Source organism: Spea bombifrons, chromosome 1 (assembly GCF_027358695.1).
Source record: "Spea bombifrons isolate aSpeBom1 chromosome 1, aSpeBom1.2.pri, whole genome shotgun sequence".
NCBI lineage: Eukaryota > Metazoa > Chordata > Amphibia > Anura > Pelobatidae > Spea > Spea bombifrons.
Genome location: NC_071087.1, coordinates 63,948,905 through 63,969,298, shown reverse-complemented (window position 1 = coordinate 63,969,298; position 20,394 = coordinate 63,948,905). Strand labels below are relative to the sequence as shown.

The following is a 20,394-nucleotide window of genomic DNA, read 5'->3' as shown; positions in this document are numbered from 1 at the left end:
GAAATGTGTAAATGTGGCAGATAAAAGTGTATCTTTGACCTAAATCAAGGTAAGTACCATACGAGGTTTAAGGACCCCTGCCTTAGTCTAAGGGGGTTATTTATAAAGTACAATCTGATGCAAAGTTTTAAAAATTGACTTATCACCACAACAACCAAAGAAACATTCCACTCTGTGCATTAAATACAGGTAGATCTTGTGGCACAGGCCAATCTAGACCCAAAGTTGTACACAAGTCTATAGCTAAGTAGCTAAGTACGAATCATTCTGCACCGTTTAATAATAAAGCAGAAAGTATGCTCTATATAATCCGTAACTAGATACGAAACAGATGCAGGTGTGTACACAAGAACTGAAAAAAAAAGACAGGACAAAGCGTACGTGGTGTATAGCACATAAATCAGGGCATCAATAGTATTCTGACCTAAAGATCATAAACCTACTTCCCATACAATATACATGTAATTCCTTTTAAAAATGTCAAAGTTCAGCACTAAACAGTGAACACACACTGTCAGCATACAGCAGTGTCTGTGAAATGTAGTTATATAATAACTAGAGACATAACCTACTGTGCACCATGCAGTATATTTTTCACGTCTCAAAGTATTATGTATATATATATATATATATATATATACACCGTATATATATATATATATATATATATATATATATATATATATATATATAACAGCAAGTTTTGCATTAAACGCTAACACTCCCTTTACGACACAAGCTCAGTAAATATCAAGAAACACAGTGAATGTACACATACGCTTCCATCGGTGTCAGGGGTGCTTTTCTACATGCTTCTTGTTTCTCCTTGGTACTGGGTTTGGGAATGGAACATAACACACAACCAACATGTTGATATAAAAGCCTGTAAACATCAACAGGCTTGGTAGCCCACAAAAATAAATATACTGTATCTATGGTCTATGTAGACTAGGAATAAAGCTTTATGGGGGACGGTGTAGCTTAAAAGCACTACGGCCCTTGTACTGCCAGCTCGGCATTTCTTGTACAAACTTTTGCACACAACATACCACCTAAAGTAATAGTCCTGTTAGCAACTACAATACAGCAAAAACTGAAACATAAAAAACTAATACTACTAGTATGATATAGGAGTATACCTTATACCAGGTTGATATAGGAGTATACCTTATTTGCAGTTCAGTTACAAAAAATACAGTGGGTGCTTATACATAGGCTGGAGGTGGCAGATGTACAGTAGATTGAAGAGAAGCATGCGGCAAATTTAAATGGCTCTAAATTTCTAGCAGGATTAGCTGCCTTGATTCTGGAGCCTAGTCAGCACCTCTGTGTTTGCGTATCTGGAACACTGAAAGGTTAAAGGGAAGGTGAAGGGGCCACAGCTTCTTGGTTTATTTTTGCTTGAGGGTTTCTAATTTCCTCTGAGTGTGTAATATGCAACTCTGAAAGATCACACTGCATGACAGCCAAACCCTACAAAGCTAGCAATCTGATTACATTAACTACACGTAGATATAAACAATCTATATAAACAGCAAACACATGAAAATTGATCCGGTTTCCTAAGCCTTCAGGTACAATCTGGAGAGCTCCCATGTATACATATTTTCATTGTATCTGCTTGTAGCCTACATATTTAGAGAGAATATGGTAACGTCCTCGCCTTCTGCCCTAGGCCTACAGAATCCCCCTCCCTAACTCATCGGTGTCGTAATCGAAGACTGAGTACCTGTTATGTCTCAGTCCAAATAAAAATGGTTATTTATAAGCGAGAGATTTTGTCTAAAAAAGAAAAGTGGTCTTACCAAAGGGAATGTTTGTTGGACTATGCTTTTTGTTGAAATGATGATCAGACTGCTCTGTCCCTAAATCACTTTTTTTCTTGGTAATTCACATCGACTTTCTATGACGTGCTAATACACAATATACCGGTACATCTAACACCTACCTTCCTATATAACAAATTTACCCAAATAGCATTTTAACAGAAAACACAACAGGAACTTGTATAGCCTTTCCTATCATTAAAAAAAGAGTTATTCTGCATTTGTCATGGAAGGGCTCTGGCAGCATTCTATGCATGAACTTGGTGTGTCACCAGAATAAGTATATGAATAACCAATAATACAGTAACTCCTCATTCCTTTACATTATCACATAGTCTTAGGCCAAAGGACTGGAGATAACCATTGATCCCCACCTATGTAATTGAGTAGCCCTTAACCAAAGAATAGGTTTTGGTAATCTCTGTGTGTTCAAATGATACACTCATATTTTTCATAAAAAGATATATATTACATACACACACACACACACTATGTATGTGTGACACACGTTCTGTCTTTCATATTGTTCTATGATCTTTAAGTGGGTTTCACCGCACTTAATGCTGCAGATGGTGTTTTAATGTTCTATAAATATGACTTCACTAAGTATTTACATTATAACAGCATTGTGTATGCGGACAGGGAGCCGCCAGGGAATTCAAAAAACACTTCCATACCAGAATCAATTAGCTTTTGGCACCCCTGATCTCAGTATCAAATACAATACACTGAAATTATCTTCCTATTTGTTCCCAAAACACCAGCTCTGGCGCTCAATGCAGGTTCAATACAGATAAATATGGACATGTAAGTATATTTGCATCTTCAATGACATAGTTGTTAATGAAATAATTATATAATACTGCTTTACATTCTGCACATGTAGCTGGACAGGAAATGATCTCTAACAGATGTGTGAATGCTTGTATAAAGATATACAGGTGTGTGTGTTTGAGCGTGGATCTTGTGGGTATACTTTTATTTTTTTTTAAACACTTTGGGTACATTGGGCGTGTGTAACTTCAGAAAAGGAGCCTGGTTGTATTACCAGCAGTCGGATATTCTGGTCCAGGGCAATAGGTCTTGCGCCTAAATTTTAAATAGTACAATACATGTATGCAACGATTGTACATGTTTGAATATTTTATTTGTTACTAGTCTTTTATAATACATTTTGTGTTACACCTATTTGACATATATACCACTGTGCCCCCCAGATATGCCTTATACCTCCCTATATGCCACTGTGCCCCCAGATATGCCTTATACCCCCTATATGCCACTCTGTCCCCCAGATATGCCTTACATCACCCTATATGCCACTGTGCCCCGCCAGATATGCCTTACATTCCTCTATATGCCACTATGCCCCCCAGATATTTCATGGTTCCATTGTTGTAGCCAAAAAGGCCAGCCTACCTCCTTCACCAAAAAGCTGAATCTTTGCGGCCCTGACTCTATTGTGTAAGGTAGAGGTCTTCAGGACAGGAACTAACATATTCTAACATAATAAAATAAAAAAAATAGAGCAAGACACTGCTAATAATCAAAGCCGGATTGAGAAATATGATTTTGTATACAAGAAAAGAAAATCCACCTCAGTCAGTATTATAATGCAAGATTTTGCATCATAAGCAAGATCTGTTCATTAGAAATAAATGAACTAAAATATAATATCTTAAATATTAATCAATAATGACAACATAATGCAGCTGACTTTCAGTGAATAATGTAGTGATTCAGTGAATGAGATCATGTCTGTGCCTACCATTCCTACATCTGAGGCTAACCAGTATTACTCAGTTTATATAGGGCGATCTCACAGTCCTGTGAACTCAGGTACACATATAAAAGAAAAGAAAAAAGCAGTAATGCACCTTTTGAATGCAGAGCTAAAATATATATTTTGCGACAGATGATGTTTTGTTTTCAGTCTCTTTTTTGTTTGTGGGTGTTTGTTTCTACACCCTACCTTAATATTTTTCTCTAGTCAGGTCTTCAGCAGTTAATATGGTTTCATTCTTCAGCTGTGAAGAAGGCATAACAGTACAGACCTTAAAGACCACATTCAACTATCTAATTCAGGTTAGCAAAATTAGAGGGCTACATTCATGGTGCTGCCTGTGTGAAGATCCACCCTCTTGTGGAATAGATACCTATGCTCTTCTCTACTGAGCCTCTGCAGTGTGCACAGCATCAGGATCATCCAAGTCTTACCCCGGAGATCCGCGTTGTGAATCCATGGGAGATATAGGTCACAGATTATACCGTAGTTGCTTGATTATAAGACAACCCTGATTATAAGACAACCCCCCAAAATCTGAATATTAATTTAGGAAAAATAGAAAAAGCCTGAATATAAGACGACCCTATAGGAAATAACTTTCACCAGTAAATGTTAATTCATGTAAACTATTTTTTTTAATAAAAGCGGTGTTTGAGAAAAATATTTTGTTTTTAATTCCTTTTATTTTCCAACCTGCCCCCCAGTTATGCACATCTGCCCCCAGGCTTGTCACTCTGCCCCATAAATGCCTTAAACCCCCTATATGCCACTGTGCCCCATGATATGCCTTTTAACCCTCTATATGCCACTGTGCCCCATGATATGCCTTTTAACCCTCTATATGCCACTGTGCCCCATGGTATGCCTTTTGACCCCCTATGTTCCACTCTGCCTCCAGAAATGCCTTATAACCCTATATGCCACTCTGGCATTTAGAGGGTTAAAAGGCATATTATGGGGAAGAGTGGAATATAGGGAGGTTTAAGCCATTCAGGAGGCAGAGTGGCGTATAGAGGGTTAAAAAGGCATTTCTGGAGGCAGAGTGGCATTAAGGGGGTTAAAAGGCATTTTACAGGGCACTCTGCCCCAGAAATACCTTATACCCCCTATATGCCACTGTGCCCCATGATACGCCTTTTAACCCTCTATATGCCACTGTGCCCCATGATATGACTTTTGACCCCCCTATGTGCCACTCTGCCTCCAGAATTGCCTTATATCCCTATATGCCACTCTGGCATTTAGGGGGTTAAAAGGCATATGGGGCAGAGTGGCATATAGGGAGGAATAAGGCATTTCAGGAGGCAGAGTGGCGTATAGAGGGTTAAAGGCATTTCCGGAGGCAGAGTGGTATTAAGGGGGTTAAAGGCATATCACAGAGCACTCTGCCTACAGAAATGCCTTATGCCCCCCATTTACCCCTCCCCCCAAAAAAATCTTACTGGTGCTTCTAACTCCCGGTGTGTTGTCCGGGCAGCGTGTAGACGTCTACACGATTCACGGTGAGGGGAACTCTGATCTCTGACAGCGGGGAAGGTCTGCGCGATGGAAGCAGACAACCCCCGCTGCTAACCGCACCTCCTTCCGGGTGCAGCGGAAGTTGTCTAGACGTCTACACGCTGCCCCGCCTACACACCGGGGACTCAGAAGCACCGGTAAGTTGGGGGGGGCAGGAGGATCCAGGTCCCCTTCAGCGCTGCGGGGGATCTGGATCTTAGTCTCATAGTCAGACCTATTTGAGGTCTGATTATAAGACGAGCCCGATTATAAGACGAGGGGTATTAAAAACCTCGTCTTATAATCGAGCAAATATGGTACTTGCAATTTTGTGCAAGATAAATGCATGGGTGTCTTACACTTAAATACACACTACATACAGAACCTGCTGAATTCCGAGGATGTCTGTAGCTTTGACATGGTCTTTAAAGGCCTGGAATAGATGTGTAATATATACCATCATTTGTGTAGGTCATTTTATAATTACAAAAGAATACCAAATTAGTGAACAAAAAAACTAATATAATTTTGATGGAAATAGTATTATACTTTACAAAAAGAGCAACAAAGTCAGTTCAATAATAACATTAGACATCAGTCATCAGTCATTCACTCTGCATATATAACGACTTTAGACATTAAAACGTTTTTTTAATCAATAATAGCGTCCTGGATGGAATCAAATTACCATTATACCGGAAGGTCATTAACCTCCATTAAATAAAGAAGTTAATCCCTTATTATTATTGTCTAAAATAAATACAAAAAGACTGGAAGGTGGCCTTGTCAAGTTACTACATTCAAGAGTTTAATCCTAGTTTACTACTGTTCAATATTTTTGGCTCTTAGGCAAAACAAAGTTAACTGAAAAACAATGCATTTTAAATGTTACTTTCAGTTTCAAATCTGTTTTTTGTAAAAAGGTATTATGGTGTAAAACGTTCCCATATGCTTTTCCTTCTTTTGTCCAGCATTCGGCCAAACATATTTCTTGGCACATGATATACCTACCACCAGTTAACTCCAACACTGGCTTAGCATAATTCTAATGAGAATCTACTTAGTGCATGTGTGGAATGAGCTCCCACTGATTTCAATAGTACTTTTCTAAATGAGGCAGGTACTGGCATTACAGCAGTCGCAGCTGCGACTGGGCCAGTGCCTCTAGGGGGTCCGGTGCGACCCCTTTTTCCGGTCTCCTCGTACCAGAGCCTTCCAACCAGGACCGCACATGTGTGAGCAGCCGGAGCAGTGAGAGGTAGGAGATGGAGATAGATAGATATATGTACACACACATGGATGTGTACTTGTGTGTGTGTGTGTGTGAGCATGGATGTGTACTTAGCATGTTCAGCGGGCGACCTTAAACTGCCACGGCCCATTTTAATTTCCAGTTCGTCCCTGGATAAGGTATGAAACCAAGTAAGGTTTGGTGGTTTTAAAGCAAGAAAAAAAAATAAGCAGACTAGATGGCCTAAATGCTTCATATCCAACATCAAATTCGGTTTCTAATTCTGATGTAAGACAGAATTCCAGAACCAGCAGTTAAGTATTTTTAGCACCCTGCCTTGCACATTTTTCTTTTCATTATTCATGCAACAGACAAAAATCACTTGTGATTAACAAAGTCAAACTAAGAATGCAGCCATTGCTTCCTACAAAAACAGAAAAACGTTGTTACCCTTGCACGGCAGCTTTAGCAAAAAACACAGAGACAGCAGGATGTTAGCAGGATTGTTGTCTGTGTGATGAGATTAGTCTGGTACATTGTTGCCTGTGTAATCTGTTGCCATTTTGTTTGAGTTATGTATTAATTGTTTTAATCAGTTCCTGTTATACATCACCTCACTTTACCCTGACAATGAGGCTTTATAAACCATGTCCAGTCCCAAAAGTGCAGTTCTTCTTCACCCTCTATAATACAAGTTTTAACCGTATTCTTGAAGGGAGACTTTGCTGGTTAGAGCCCTTGCAGCAGTTTACCACTTGCTTTGTTGCTCTTTGACAAGAGGTGGTGTTTGGTAGTGGCATAACCAGAGTTCTGGTTGCCCAGGGGCAGAATAAAATTTTGCCCCCTCATGTACCACCCCCTGATCCTCCCTGTCCATCTGGTTGTAAGGCTACACTGTTACATCCATCCATGCGTACTTCCCGTACACATACCCCCCCCCCACACACGTAGTACCCTTGCAACACCCCCTTTTCTCTCCTACGCCCCTTTCTCCCTATTTCTCCCTTTTCTCACTATCCCCTAGCCCCCCTTTCTCCCCCTCATCTACCACCTTTTTTCACTATCCCTTTTCCTCATCTCTTTATCCCTTTCTCCTCTTCCATCCAGCTCTGCATCAATTACTGGTGCATAGTGATTGGGGAGCACGGAAGCTATGGTCTGAAGTTACAGACCTCACGCCCCCTTAATGTTGGGCCGGTACCAGGAGATTGTGATCTCCTAGACCAGGGCTCGACAAATCCCAGGCGCCAGGTCGCCATGGCGCCTAGGAGTTTGTCAGCCTCTTACATCCACACAAAAATGCCCCCGCGTCACCACACGGGGGCGCTGCTGCCGCTGTCTGCCCAGGAGTCTGGGCAGACAGCACAGCCACTCAGAGCCCGCCCCCAAGCCTGTGATCACTCCCACGGAGTGATCCTGTAGACTGAAACCGCAATTGCAGGAAAACCTGCAATAGCGTTTTCAGGCAGCTTCAGGAAAGGGGTTTCAGCGTTGATTGGGTCCCCACACAAGTGTGGGGACCTGACACAACATCCCCCTGCTGCCTGATCGCTCCATGAGAGCGGTAAATTCCCGTTTTTCCAGGGGCTCTGCTGCTGGTGGTCTGCCTGCAAGCCCAGGCAGACCAGCAACAGCAAAAACGAGCCCCCACAAGCCCTTTGATGATTCCTGTAGGCATGGAAGCCTACAGCAGTCATCAGAGACTCCCCCCTGCAATGGCTGGTCTATAGACCAGCAATTGCTTCCCAGCTGCCAGAGGCAGCTTCAGTGACAGGGGGAGAGGGTTCTTTGGTCTCCACATGAGTGTGGAGACCAGCCCCAACACCCCCCTGCTGCCTGATCGCTCCATGAGAGCAACAGTGCAGCGTTAACCCCTTCAATTCCACAATTGTCTATAACACATTCGTGGCATTGCAGGGGTTAACATTTGTCCCCACAAGCTTGTGGGGACTAAATATCAGTCAATGCTGTGCTCCAATGGAACATCAGCATTGAAAGCGTTAAAAAAAAATATATATATCCAAAAAAATAATTAAAAAAAAAAACAAACAAAAAAAAAAAAAACAGCACTGACCTGAAAGTCCAGGGTACTTCCAGGTCAAATGCTGTGAGTTTAGTAAGTGGGCTGATGATGATCAGATCACTCCTAACCAACTGTTAGTTTAAAAAAAAAATTCTGGCTCCTAACGTTTTTAGCTGGTGCCTAGATTCACAACAAATTTGTCAAGCCCTGTCCTAGACCAACCCTGCTCATCGGGCGACCCCAGCAATTCTTTCCTTATCCTTTCATCAAGAATATTTCCCCTACATGCACCTACAAATTATGTACCTCAAAAACTGCTTACAATTTACAACTGCCTAACAATAAGCAAACTGGCATGACATATAGGGATCACTTTGATGAAGTCATGCTTTAGCTTTTGACTTCCCTATGCATTATGAAATAATTTTCCTAATAAGCTCTTCTGCAGGGAGTGCTTGACCTGCCCTGTATAATGTATAGTTGAAACAGTTGTATTTCTTCAAAGTCTTTTAGATTTAATAATATATTATATAGGGTTGACTCAACCCTTCTTCTGGAGAAACTTGCCAGTGTTGGTCAGGAGATTTCAATCCACAACTCTCCTTTTAAAAAAATAGGTCCCACTGAAACACTCTGCAGAACAAAGTGGAGTTACCTATTATTAAAGAGCAGCAATGTCAAAAAATGTCATGACTTTTCAGTTAACAATATAAGAACCTTGGGTTTGTAAAAGAGATTGAGTGCAACTAAAACAATTCAAACACAACAAGCCTTCCAACATTGCATGATTATGTAGATGTTATCCAAACCCCATATGAACTAATAATAAATTACTAGTACTATCAAATTAGAAGGCCAATAAAACACAGGCTAAAACACAACTGTGTAAGATCAGAAACAAAATATGTTGGTTCTGGTGATTCAAAGGTTAAGGCAGTCACACAATGGGAAACCTAAATGTGTGTTCTTATTTCAGTAGTTAACCAGTCAGCTAAAGAGGTGAAGAGTGGGGTGACCACATTTTATTTAACAGAGTAACAGTGAGCCAGGTGTTGTGGAAGCACACCCCTTTGGTAACCAATCCAGCACAGGGAAGGCGTAGATACCTGTAGCATTATAAAAAGCCCTCAGACTGTTACCACTTTGCACTAGTGTTCCAGAGCTTTGGTTTCTGTGTGTTATCGCAAGGGGCCCCAACCACCGGGCTGCGGAACGGTACCGGTCCGTGGCCTTTAAGCAACTGGGCCGCACGGAAGTTCCGGGCACAGGACGGGTGTTCATCTTTTTTTTTCATTTTTTCAAACAGCAGGGTGAGGATTCAGATTGCCCGCAGCGCTGCGGGGGACCTGGATCCTCTCCCCCGACAGCTGTGGATGTCTGTGCGATGCAGACAACCCCACAGGTGGATGTGACGAGCAGCAGCAGAGGTTGTCCACGCGCATTGCGCAGACATACTTCGGGCTTGTTGCGGCTGCCCGACTACTGTAAAACGTACGTGCGCATCGCGGTCCGTGGCAAATTTGTCTTCCATAAAACCGGTCCCTGGTGCCAAAAAGGTTGGGGACTGCTGTGTTATAGGACTTCGGTTCTTTTCTGCTTGCTTTGTTACAGACTCTATATTGGATTATCCGTTACCTGACTTTTCTGTTGGACTACCCGTTTGTCTATTTCCTGACTCTTGCTTGGATTACCGTTTCTTCCAGATTGCCGGTTGCCCTGATCTACTGGGCTCTTCCTGACTTACAGCTAGAGAGTCAGACACTCTTAAACTGTTTTGTAAAACAGTTACCTATGAGACCCTGACTACATTTGTGGGTCGCATTCTGGTCCCTCGGCTCACAGCTGAACAATTGAAGGCTGGTATATATCAATGCTATCTAGTTTAATGATTTTCTACCCTCACCGATGTTCTCAGCGAGTGTTCCCTCTACATATATTGTAGACCATTTCAATAAAATCTAATTCTGCTTGGACCACACCAAAGATAGCATGAAATATTATTAACGTCACTAAAATTTGAAAAATCATATCCTTCACCACATATACTACAAAACAAAAAGCACATCTCACCCCTCCCAACCATACCACACTTTAAAATAAATCACTGACCATGTATTATTTGAACCACATGTGTTATATGCCCCAACACCTATTATATAAAATATCCTACATACACACTTTTTAAGCACGTGTTGCTTTCCCAAACCCCACACTTTGCAGGATATGTAATGGTGATTAAAATAAGCAGTAGGTGTGTGATGGAAACAGTCATCCTAACATCCTGCTCTCAAGATCTGCATTATGATTCCCCCTCATCAGGTATTTCTCCCTATCTGTAAAGTAATTAATCAATTTGGTACAATCTAATTGGCTCACACAGCCTCCATAAGGCAGAGAGGATTTCAGAACAGCTGCCTTTTAACGCATAATGCAATTGCCTTTGGGTAAAATAGTCTTTTGCACTTAAATTAAATATCTTGAAATAGACTCATCAAAAGTAAAAAAAAAAAAAAACTAAACCTGTAGGTAGCTTTATTACATGTATTATAGTAAAAGCTGTGAAGGAGTTTCTCTTTAATGTCTATATCTTTTCCAGTAATGTATTGATCAAATTCCACAGGACAAGGAAAACACATTTTGATGAACATAAGCATGAGTCACTGTGGCTTGACTTTCTAAGCTCCTTGCAACTAAGTAAAAAGATTGGCGGCTCCTTGTGCACTGTTAAAAGCACTGTGGTATGATATGATATCTTACACAGAACAAACTGGTATGTATTGACATACCATTAGCCATAGCATAGAAACAAAAAAGGTAGCATGGAGACCAAGAAGCCTACAGCAGATATAATTGGGGCACTCAACCTCATCTGCTTTGGGTTTTATTAAAATACTACCTCAAGATACCTTAGTATTTACAAGACACGTTATCCCCTGTCAGCCATGTAGTCTGATTACTGTACTTTTGAAGTGAAATAGCCCTCTGGGGCAGACATGGATATGTTTTACAAATCACAGCAATTACTATTAAGCAAGTTATTGCAGGTTTTCTGCAGAGTATATTTAAAGCAAAACTCTGGTACGCATAGCGATGCATTAATATAATGAGCCACACCGATTCACAGTAAAGCTCCAGAGCCGCTCTTCCTACAGTGGATACCAACATAGTTTTTAATACAGACAACTGCAGCCCAGTAAATACCTACCTCATAGAATATTTATACACAAAACAGGAAGATACATTTCCCAACAATCCATTGCAGGAGACTGCTGTAAACAATTACACACCTGGATGGGGCTGAAGATGCAGTGAATGCAGCTCTAGAATGACTCATGTTTATAACTCAGGATTACTATACATTATACCAGTAAGCTAACTTTTCTTTAAATACCATTTGAGTTCAATTTTGTTTTTGAAAAACTTTGATGACACTTTGATGAAAAAGTTAGCTGTTTCCATTCAGGTGGAGAGTTAAATCCAGACATTCCAGTGCATGCATGTCAACCAACAGAACATCATTTACCTAAAGCTCTTATTGTAGGAAGAATCAGAAGTGGTTTTCTAAAACTAAAAAGTAAATCTAGGTTGTCGCTTAGCATTGTGTGGGCCCTTTTTGTCACGTGATGTCACCAATTGTGGCTTTCATAAAAAGACAGTGATGTCATTTCACCGTTTCCCCCCCACCCATGAAAAGATTCACCAAATGAAATACTTCTGAAAGCACTTATGGGGAGATCCTTTGCTATCGTGGTAATGAATCTCAGCCCAGCTTTAACACCATGTTTACCTGAAAGGCATTTCGCCTGTCTTCATAATTTATATATAAATATATATATAAAACAATTATGATCCAGGTCCTAACCAAACATTTTTAAATCAATGTAGACATGGATGTGAAAGTATTATAAAGCAAAAGATTTTAGGAAAATAATAATTCTGAGTGGCGTGTTCCTTTTAAAACTCTTCCTATATACCTTAGAGGTTTTTCTAAAGATTATATGGAAGAATAACAATGAATGTGTGCTCTAGTAGGCAAACAAAAAGGTTTATTCAACTGAGGGCTTGTCAGCATCATCACAAGATCAACATTAACAAAAAAAATTCAATGCCTTGTTTATTCATACTTGTAACTATCAATCCATGACACGATACTAATAACAATTTTTTAAGGTTGACCTATACCCACAGACGCCGTACAGCTGCTCCGGGAGTTTGGAATGCACTTTCTGTACATACACGAAGCTTCTAACTCAAGGTAACGTTCTAAGGTCACTTCAGCCAGTGCGGACCGTAAATACCATAAGCTGTACTAAAATAAAATGCTATTTAAAAAAATGGTTATGTGTATATACTTTTAGCTAAAAATGTAAACATGAAGAAAATGTGTAAGAATCTAGAGTTGCAAATTGTTTAAATAAACATAGATTATTTAAGAAGCAGTGTGTATTCATATCTTGAGGAGGACTTAAATCCACCGTTGAGTTATTCTAGGAATCCCAAAAGCATGCTGCTGTCAGGGTGAGGAAATGTTTAGTCTTTGGCTGCTCTCTGAACCATCATTGAGAATGGCTTACATTACAAGGACAAAAAAAGCGTGTCGTGAGGTCTGTATGAAGCAAAAGGTGACCTTTCAAACTGTATGTTAGTATTCACAGACATTGTAAAACCCATTCATTCGGAAGCTGTACCCTATACTTGACAGAGTGCAAAAACCTCAAAACCAGGACTACTTTTTGAAAACTAGACTAGTTTACCAGACTGTACAGATCATTTGTTTTGGTAGAGTGGTTCACTCTAAAATGTGGCTGCCTACGGCAGCACATAAAGAGGGACGGATGCATTGTAAGGTGCCAAATTGTAAGGAAATGGCGTTCTGTAAGAGCACACAAGTGGCTTCAGCTGCCATAGATCTGTGCTGGTGGAGCACAAATCTCATCTTCCTTCCCAACTCCATATATTCTATGTGAGAGGGGCTTAGAATAGGCACTTGGGTAGTGTACTGTGTTCTTGCAGTGTGGACAAGTCAGTACTGCACCGCATATATTTAATAATTGTGTTAGAACTGCAACTACAGAAGATGTTCTATTAAAATACATACCTTAATATGTGTGTAAAAATGCCATCACATTAAAACATTTTACATATGAAAAGATACTTTTGCTTAATGTACAATATCGTTTCATACGGAAAACATACAGAAATAAACACCTAAATATATGTTTTAATGAACTCTGAGGGAGTGGAAGGTTAAAAATAACAGCAGCAAGATATATCCCTTAATTATTAGTTTTGACTACACCAGTAACTGTTGAAAATACACCGAATGATCCCTTACAGACAAACCTAGCTTTCGAAAAGTTTAACTTTGGAATTCGCATTTTTTTTTTTATCTTGACCTCCCCTTGTAAATCTGTATCATCAGCTCCCTGGTTTAATGTTTTGAGAGATGTGTGCTCTTTGACGAGAATGACATAATAAAAGATCAAACTGTGATGTTTTTACTGATATGTGTGTTGTGCCCAAGTTTGATGCAATTCATGTTTTTTAAAAGTACATTTCTAGACATTTTCTTTCTGAATCCCTAAGTGATTTATTGTTAAAAAAATAAAATAAAAAAAATATTCGGTTCTACAGCTATATGCAAACTTTCAGAACAGTCCTATTGTGGCAGACATTGTGAATATAGTTTCCTTCACTAATAATACAATGTGACAAATGAGCGTATGCTTCTTGGAGGCAGACAATGTTTTGATAAAGCTACATGACTGTTGTAACTATGTTTATGTAAAACACACAGAAAGCAAATCCTCTTAGGCAAAAAAAAAGAAAAGAAAAAAGGATTGATGTCAGTGACCTAGTGACCAGGAAGAGGAACAAAATCTAGAGATGCCTTTGCAAGATGAACGTTACAGCTGTTTATATGCAAAAAGAACAAACTATTCCACAAAAGGAATTGGGTGCTGTGTATACAACTGCTGAGCATGTCTGTTTGATACCTTACATGGGTGCAGTGCATTTTAAAGCATGTATTCAGCATTTGACTGTTTTTCAGCTAGAAGGACATTTAAAGGTCTAAGGGGGCATTTGGCATTCTTTTAAATTAAGTGTTTTATTTAGTGTATAAACCTACATAAATATGTTAATGCTAAAACATTATTTCAAAGGCTTGCACAATTGTGTCTTAAAAAGCCCCATAATTTACCTGCCAATACAGATTTCTTCCAGTCAAGGTGGGATCTTACAATACTTTACAGAAACAGACACACAAAAATAATGCAACTTTAAATACACATAATATAGCGCTGTCCTGCCCATGAAAGTCCCAAGTTCTCAATTTCAGTTGAAAAGGAAATGTCAACAATGCAAAAAGATCATGTATTAAAAAGAATGTTTGAACATAGATTAAAATGTTTCAGACTTACCCGGAAAGGTGTGTGGGTTGGGTGATCCCCTCTTAAGGCACTTAGAACAAAGAACATGTACTGTGTAGTAAAGGCCGGACCATTCCTGCAATAATCCATTGAGTTCCTCGACCAATGGTGTTATGGCTTGCCATGCAGTCCATATATTAGGCAATGATGCATGACTAGCAATACACAAAATGTCTGGCTGTAGGACTCCTTTAGATGGTCGAAAACTCACAACCACAGGTACTTTTCCCCGATAGGCAAAGATCTGAAATTTACCATCCGATCGATGGACTATGTGATTATTAATTTGGACGCTGAAGCGGGCAAACAAACCAGGTGGGAAAATAAAGGGAAAACTGAATTCTATCTGAAGCTGTTCTACAGCCAGTGACTGTCCAGAAATATTCGTACTGTTAATCCAGGCCTCTGCGTGCGGCACCTCATTCTTTACATAGCATGGGAAGGTATACCAGGCAGTGGCCCCATTTAGCGGTTTAGACTTGGGTTTGTTGATACAATAGCAGAGGCCCATTTTTTCCAACAGTTCCAAAATCAGATGTAAATCTTGGTGTGTTTTGATATGTGGTTTAAGAAGCATTTTGATTATGTGAGTAGGCAGTAGGCCATGCAGCAGAAACCCTTCTATATAGTGATGTAGCTGAGTAGAATATAGCGCATCAACCTTAGTGTTACTCATTAGTTTCTGCAACAAAATAGAGGCATCCCTCTGGAAAAAAACATTCAAAATGTCTATAAGCTTAGTTAGATTATGAAAAACATACTCTTTAAGAGTGGTATTATCCTCAAAGTAAAGCAGCTTCCCGCTTTCATGTAAATATGACAAGGCGCTCTGCAACCGGTCTTCGGTAAGCCCAGCTTGTAGGCCCAACCTTGCAGAGTCCCACCATGTCAGCCAGAGCTCCTGAGGTTTGAAGTGCAATTCTTCTAGCATTTGCCAGGATTTTGGAAGAACACGATGCAAGTTTGGAAATATTTCTCGGTGTTCTGCTACAGAAAGGAGCTTGTCCCTCAAGCGCCTGATGTTTGAATAATCATGGCAACCAACACAGATTACAGGTGAAAGGATCTGAAGACGATTGTTCAATAAATATTGAAACTGGGCTTTCTTTCTCCTTAGATTTTTATTGTTAACACCATAAAAGGCTGCGTGGGGATTTGAGGCACGCATATCATAATCCTGACAGAGAGCTTCATCAACTACTTGTGCCATGTTTTGTAGAGTCTCTGAGTCCCGCTTTTCCTGTAGGGATATCTGATGGTGTATATCAAGACATTTCTCCTCAAGTTCCTTTGCTTCACATAAGTCAGCATGAGTCCCTACTATACACACAACTGCATGTGGTACCTTGGCACTGATAAAATGCAAAAAATAACCCACATATGTATAAAATTGATTGGAAACATAAGATTTTATATTAACTACTAATATATACAGAGCACCAGGGGAAAGAAAAAAAGGTTTAATGACATCATAGCTCAGATCCCCAGCTAAATCATACACTATGAATGAGAGACCCCTCTCAGCATCTGCAGTCCAATTAGTAACTTCAATCCCTTTATTTCCCAGCGTGGGGTTGGCTTGCTGACTATCAGTCAGACAATGCCTGAGAACAGTCTTACCAGCATTTTTCAGGCCTGTGAGGACCAATTTTAACCTTGGCTTGACAGCAGGGTGTGAATGAGCCAGCTCTTTTTGATAAGCAGCTATATAAGGAATGCCTTTCATGCATACCTCATAAGGAGGTTGTATCAAAGGATTGTCTTTGATCTTCCAGATATTAACTTTGGAAAGTTTCCCAAAGTTATCTGGGAGGATTGCTATTTGGTTTCCTTGCAGCACCAACTCTTCCAGGAAAGTAAGCTCTACAATTGAGTCTGGTAAATACCTTATCACGTTGTTGTCCAGCCATAATGTCACCAGTTTACACAGTCTAGACAGTTCCTCTGGAACAACACTCAGCTTGTTCCGGCTCATGTACAGCTCCTCCAACCCTTCCAATTCCAGGAGTGCACATGGAAAGTCCTTAAATGAGTTGGAGGATAGGTTAATCATCCTCAGCTTCTGCAGGGACCCAAAACGTTCAGGCAATGAGCATAGATTGTTATTGTCCAACATGATACTTTCCAAACTCACTATGTCACAGAATGAATCAGGTAAGGTAGAAAGCCCAGTGCTGCTGAGCCATAAGACTTTCAGAGACTGCATGGACCTGATACCATCTGGCAGGGACCCACTACAATTGCTTCCTAACATTTTATTGCCAGAGAAGTCCAGCTCCTCCAGGCTGGGCAGGTGTAAGAGTTGTTGAGGAAAGCTGAACAGGTCGTTGTGGTCCAAGTCCAATGTTCTGAGGCGGGGCAGCCCCTGCATGGTGTCGGGCAGGTAGTTTATACGATTGAAGCTGACATCCAGCTCCTCCAGGTGCATAAGGGTACCAATTACTCTGGGTAAAGTTTGGAGCTGATTGTGGCTCAAGCAAAGCTTCTTCAGTTGGCTTAGCAACCCCACCGCTTCAGTCAGACAAGTAAGCCTATTGTGGCTCATGTCCAACTCGGTTAGCCTTCCCAGCTCATACACGGCAGAAGGGACATTCAGAAACTTGTTCCTGCGCAGAATTAGGACGTGCAGGTTGCCCGTAGCCAAGCTCTGCAGGCCATCCGGGACCTCCTCCAGGGCATTATTACCTAAATTCAGTACCTCCACATCTCCCAAGTCCTCTGGTAGGATAAGCTTATTCTGCTCCCCACAGGTCACAGTAAGTTGCCGGAGACTGCTCCTCAGCTTTCTGGAGCGCAACGCAGCATCTCTCCACAGCCTAGCTGTCTTTAGGTCACAGCTATGGTTACAAACATCCTTAGCTGCCATCATCATGGGGAGGGGGAGCGTTTCAATGCTGATGCATCTTTGTAATCCAAAATCAACGCTGGTGCTTCACTCATCAGATTCATAGAAAAACACATCATATGCTTCAAAATGCAATGGCCCGGTTCTTTATGCGGTCTACAATCTCCAGTTGCTGGGGCACATCTACTGCTGTTTTATGGTAGACAAAGCAGTAGGTGGTGAAGCCAGGAGCATATTGCTGAGGGGAAAATCCAATGCTGGAGCTGACACTTGTCTGTACACCTAGCCTCAAACACAAAAGCCAGAATGCAAGCTGAAAGGATAAACATGATTCCTTGCCCCCCTCCATAGAAGGAGGGTTGCCACAAAATAATCCAAATCAGATGATATGCAAAAAAAACGCATATAAAATACGGAAAGCACCAGCAATGGCAACGGATGAAATACACTTCCTTACTGCAAATCAGTGCGATCTTCCCAGCAGCCTCAGTGTATAGGGAGGGGATCCAATTCCACGAGCTATTGTCTGTTTTTTTTCCTTGTGCATTTACTTCCTTGAATATCGGTTAATATATCCTTAGGAGTGGCCTCGTCTTAAACGTTGTTAGCGAGTGTATCGTCTTTTCTCATTGAATGACTCTTAACCTGCTTCCCTCCACCCTCTCCGTCTCTCATCCCCTCCCCTCTCCTCTCCTCTCCTCTCCTAAGTCATAGGGTGGGGACTGAAAAAAGAGAAATATCCCAAGTGCAAAAAAAAAAACGTTACCATGGTTGCCATGGGATGGATACGCCTCCTAGTGGCGGACATTGACGTTGCTTCCCTCAAGATCCCAGTTTCTATCGCCTGGGGTGAGGCGTAAAATATTTAACGTGTTCCTTTTAAAAATATTTGAAAAAACTACTAGTGATTATGCAACAGCCCTAAGATGCAATGAAAATTGAAGTGTAGAATTTTCTCATATTTGTAAACGTGTATATTTTGTTACTATGAATACTAAGTGAAATTGCAAAATTGTCAAATTTATCCCTGGAAACATTAACCCCTTAGGGGTCCGCATGTTGTTTCTTTTTGTACTCTTCGTGATTGAGGCTATTTTAACATTTTTGCTGTATATTTTTTTCTAGACACCCAAGGTATTTCAAATGCTGGTGTTTTAATGCACCAATTTTACTACCAGCCTTTTCAAACTTGTTGGTAGTAATTTATTTTGCGTATGTGTGTGTGTGGGGTTCACACATATTGTACTTCAGGTCTAAATTTACAGGCCCTGGTATACCTTCAAAACAACGGTCAAGTATGTGTTCAACAACATCTCTTAAGTACAGCGATACCACCCATGCATGGGTTTGTCATGGGGTGACCACATTTTATTTCGGCAATTAAGGGACACACTGTGAAGCACATGAGATCACACACCCTGCTGCCAATATATGTATTTAAATATTAGACCCTGCTGCAGATATATATATTAATATTAGCCCCTGCTGTCAATATATATAAATATTAGCCCCTGCTGCTAATATATATAAATATTAGAACCTGCTACCAATACATTTTATATTAAAAAAATTGGACCATACGCAAGCATTTCCTTGGGCCCTGCTCCACGCTCCCTAGCATGCAATCACTCCCTCCACTCCAGCACCAGTGGACATAAAACAGCACTTGCATGTATAGATCAACTGAATAAGACATAAAAACCTAATATTTGCAGATATACCTAAATAATGAATGGAAACAGCATAGCAGGTATAGATCAACAGCATAACACACAAACCCAGCTTTGTATGTATAGATCAATTGAAATTCACATCTGAACTCAGCACTGAAGGCATAGAATCAGACATACAAATCATGTATTTGCAGGTATGGAAACATAGCATTGCAGGTATAGATCAACTGGAAATCACATGTAAACTCAGCACTGAGGGTATAGATGAAATAAACAACACATGGAAACAACACTGCAGGTATTGATCAACTGAATAAGACATACAAACCCTGTATTTGCAGGTATACATTAATAATGTATGAAAACATAGCATAGCAGATATGGATCAACAAAATAACACACAATCCCAGCTTTGCAGGTATAGATCAATTGAAGTTCACATAAAAACTCAGCATTAAAGGTATAGATAAAACCCCCTAAATTACAGGCATAGATCACAGATTGCATACCCCAAAGCCAGCCCTGGCGTCCACACTGCCCATATAGAACCTGACCAGCACCCAGATAACACACATAGGACTTGCCATCTCTGTCCCCAAACAGCCCAGCATGAGTCAACTTTAGCCCCAAACAGCTCGTCCAATGCCATCACCCTGGTCCCCAAGGCTCAAACACCCTGCTTGTGCCATATTTGCCTTTCCACAAATAAATTATACATCTATGATACACACAAATACTTTTACAGTCACACACTAATTCACACTTTCATTCACATCATTCATTCACACAATCATTTATTCTCTCACTCATTCACACAAATCAAGTTAACGTAAAGTCACGTGACTCCGCTGGTTTCCTGCCTGTCCTGGGTGGAACAAGAGACGCACAGCGAGCAATGCACAGGTAAGTGGCAGGTCTTCTTTAATGCAGGCTTTTGTCCCGCATTAAAGGTGGCCATTACGGTTGTGCGGCCACGTCGGCCACTCGGCGGCCCGTTTTATTAATATTTAGGACAGCCTAGGGGCAATTGCCCCCCAGCCTAGCCCGCCCCTGCCCCTGATGGAGACATCACTGTATAATTA

General features: G+C 40.6%; 1 protein-coding gene across 1 annotated transcript in view; it reads right to left on the bottom strand.

The window, feature by feature from the left end:
- Positions 1–18,322, bottom strand: part of MFHAS1 (multifunctional ROCO family signaling regulator 1) — a 30,569-nt gene extending 12,247 nt beyond the window's left edge. Inside the window, exon 1 of the mRNA XM_053462677.1 lies at positions 14,786–18,322. Coding sequence (XP_053318652.1) covers positions 14,786–17,666 — 2,881 coding nt within the window. The 5' untranslated portion in view covers positions 17,667–18,322. The remainder of the gene's footprint in view (positions 1–14,785) is intronic.
- Positions 18,323–20,394: the final 2,072 nt, after the last annotated feature.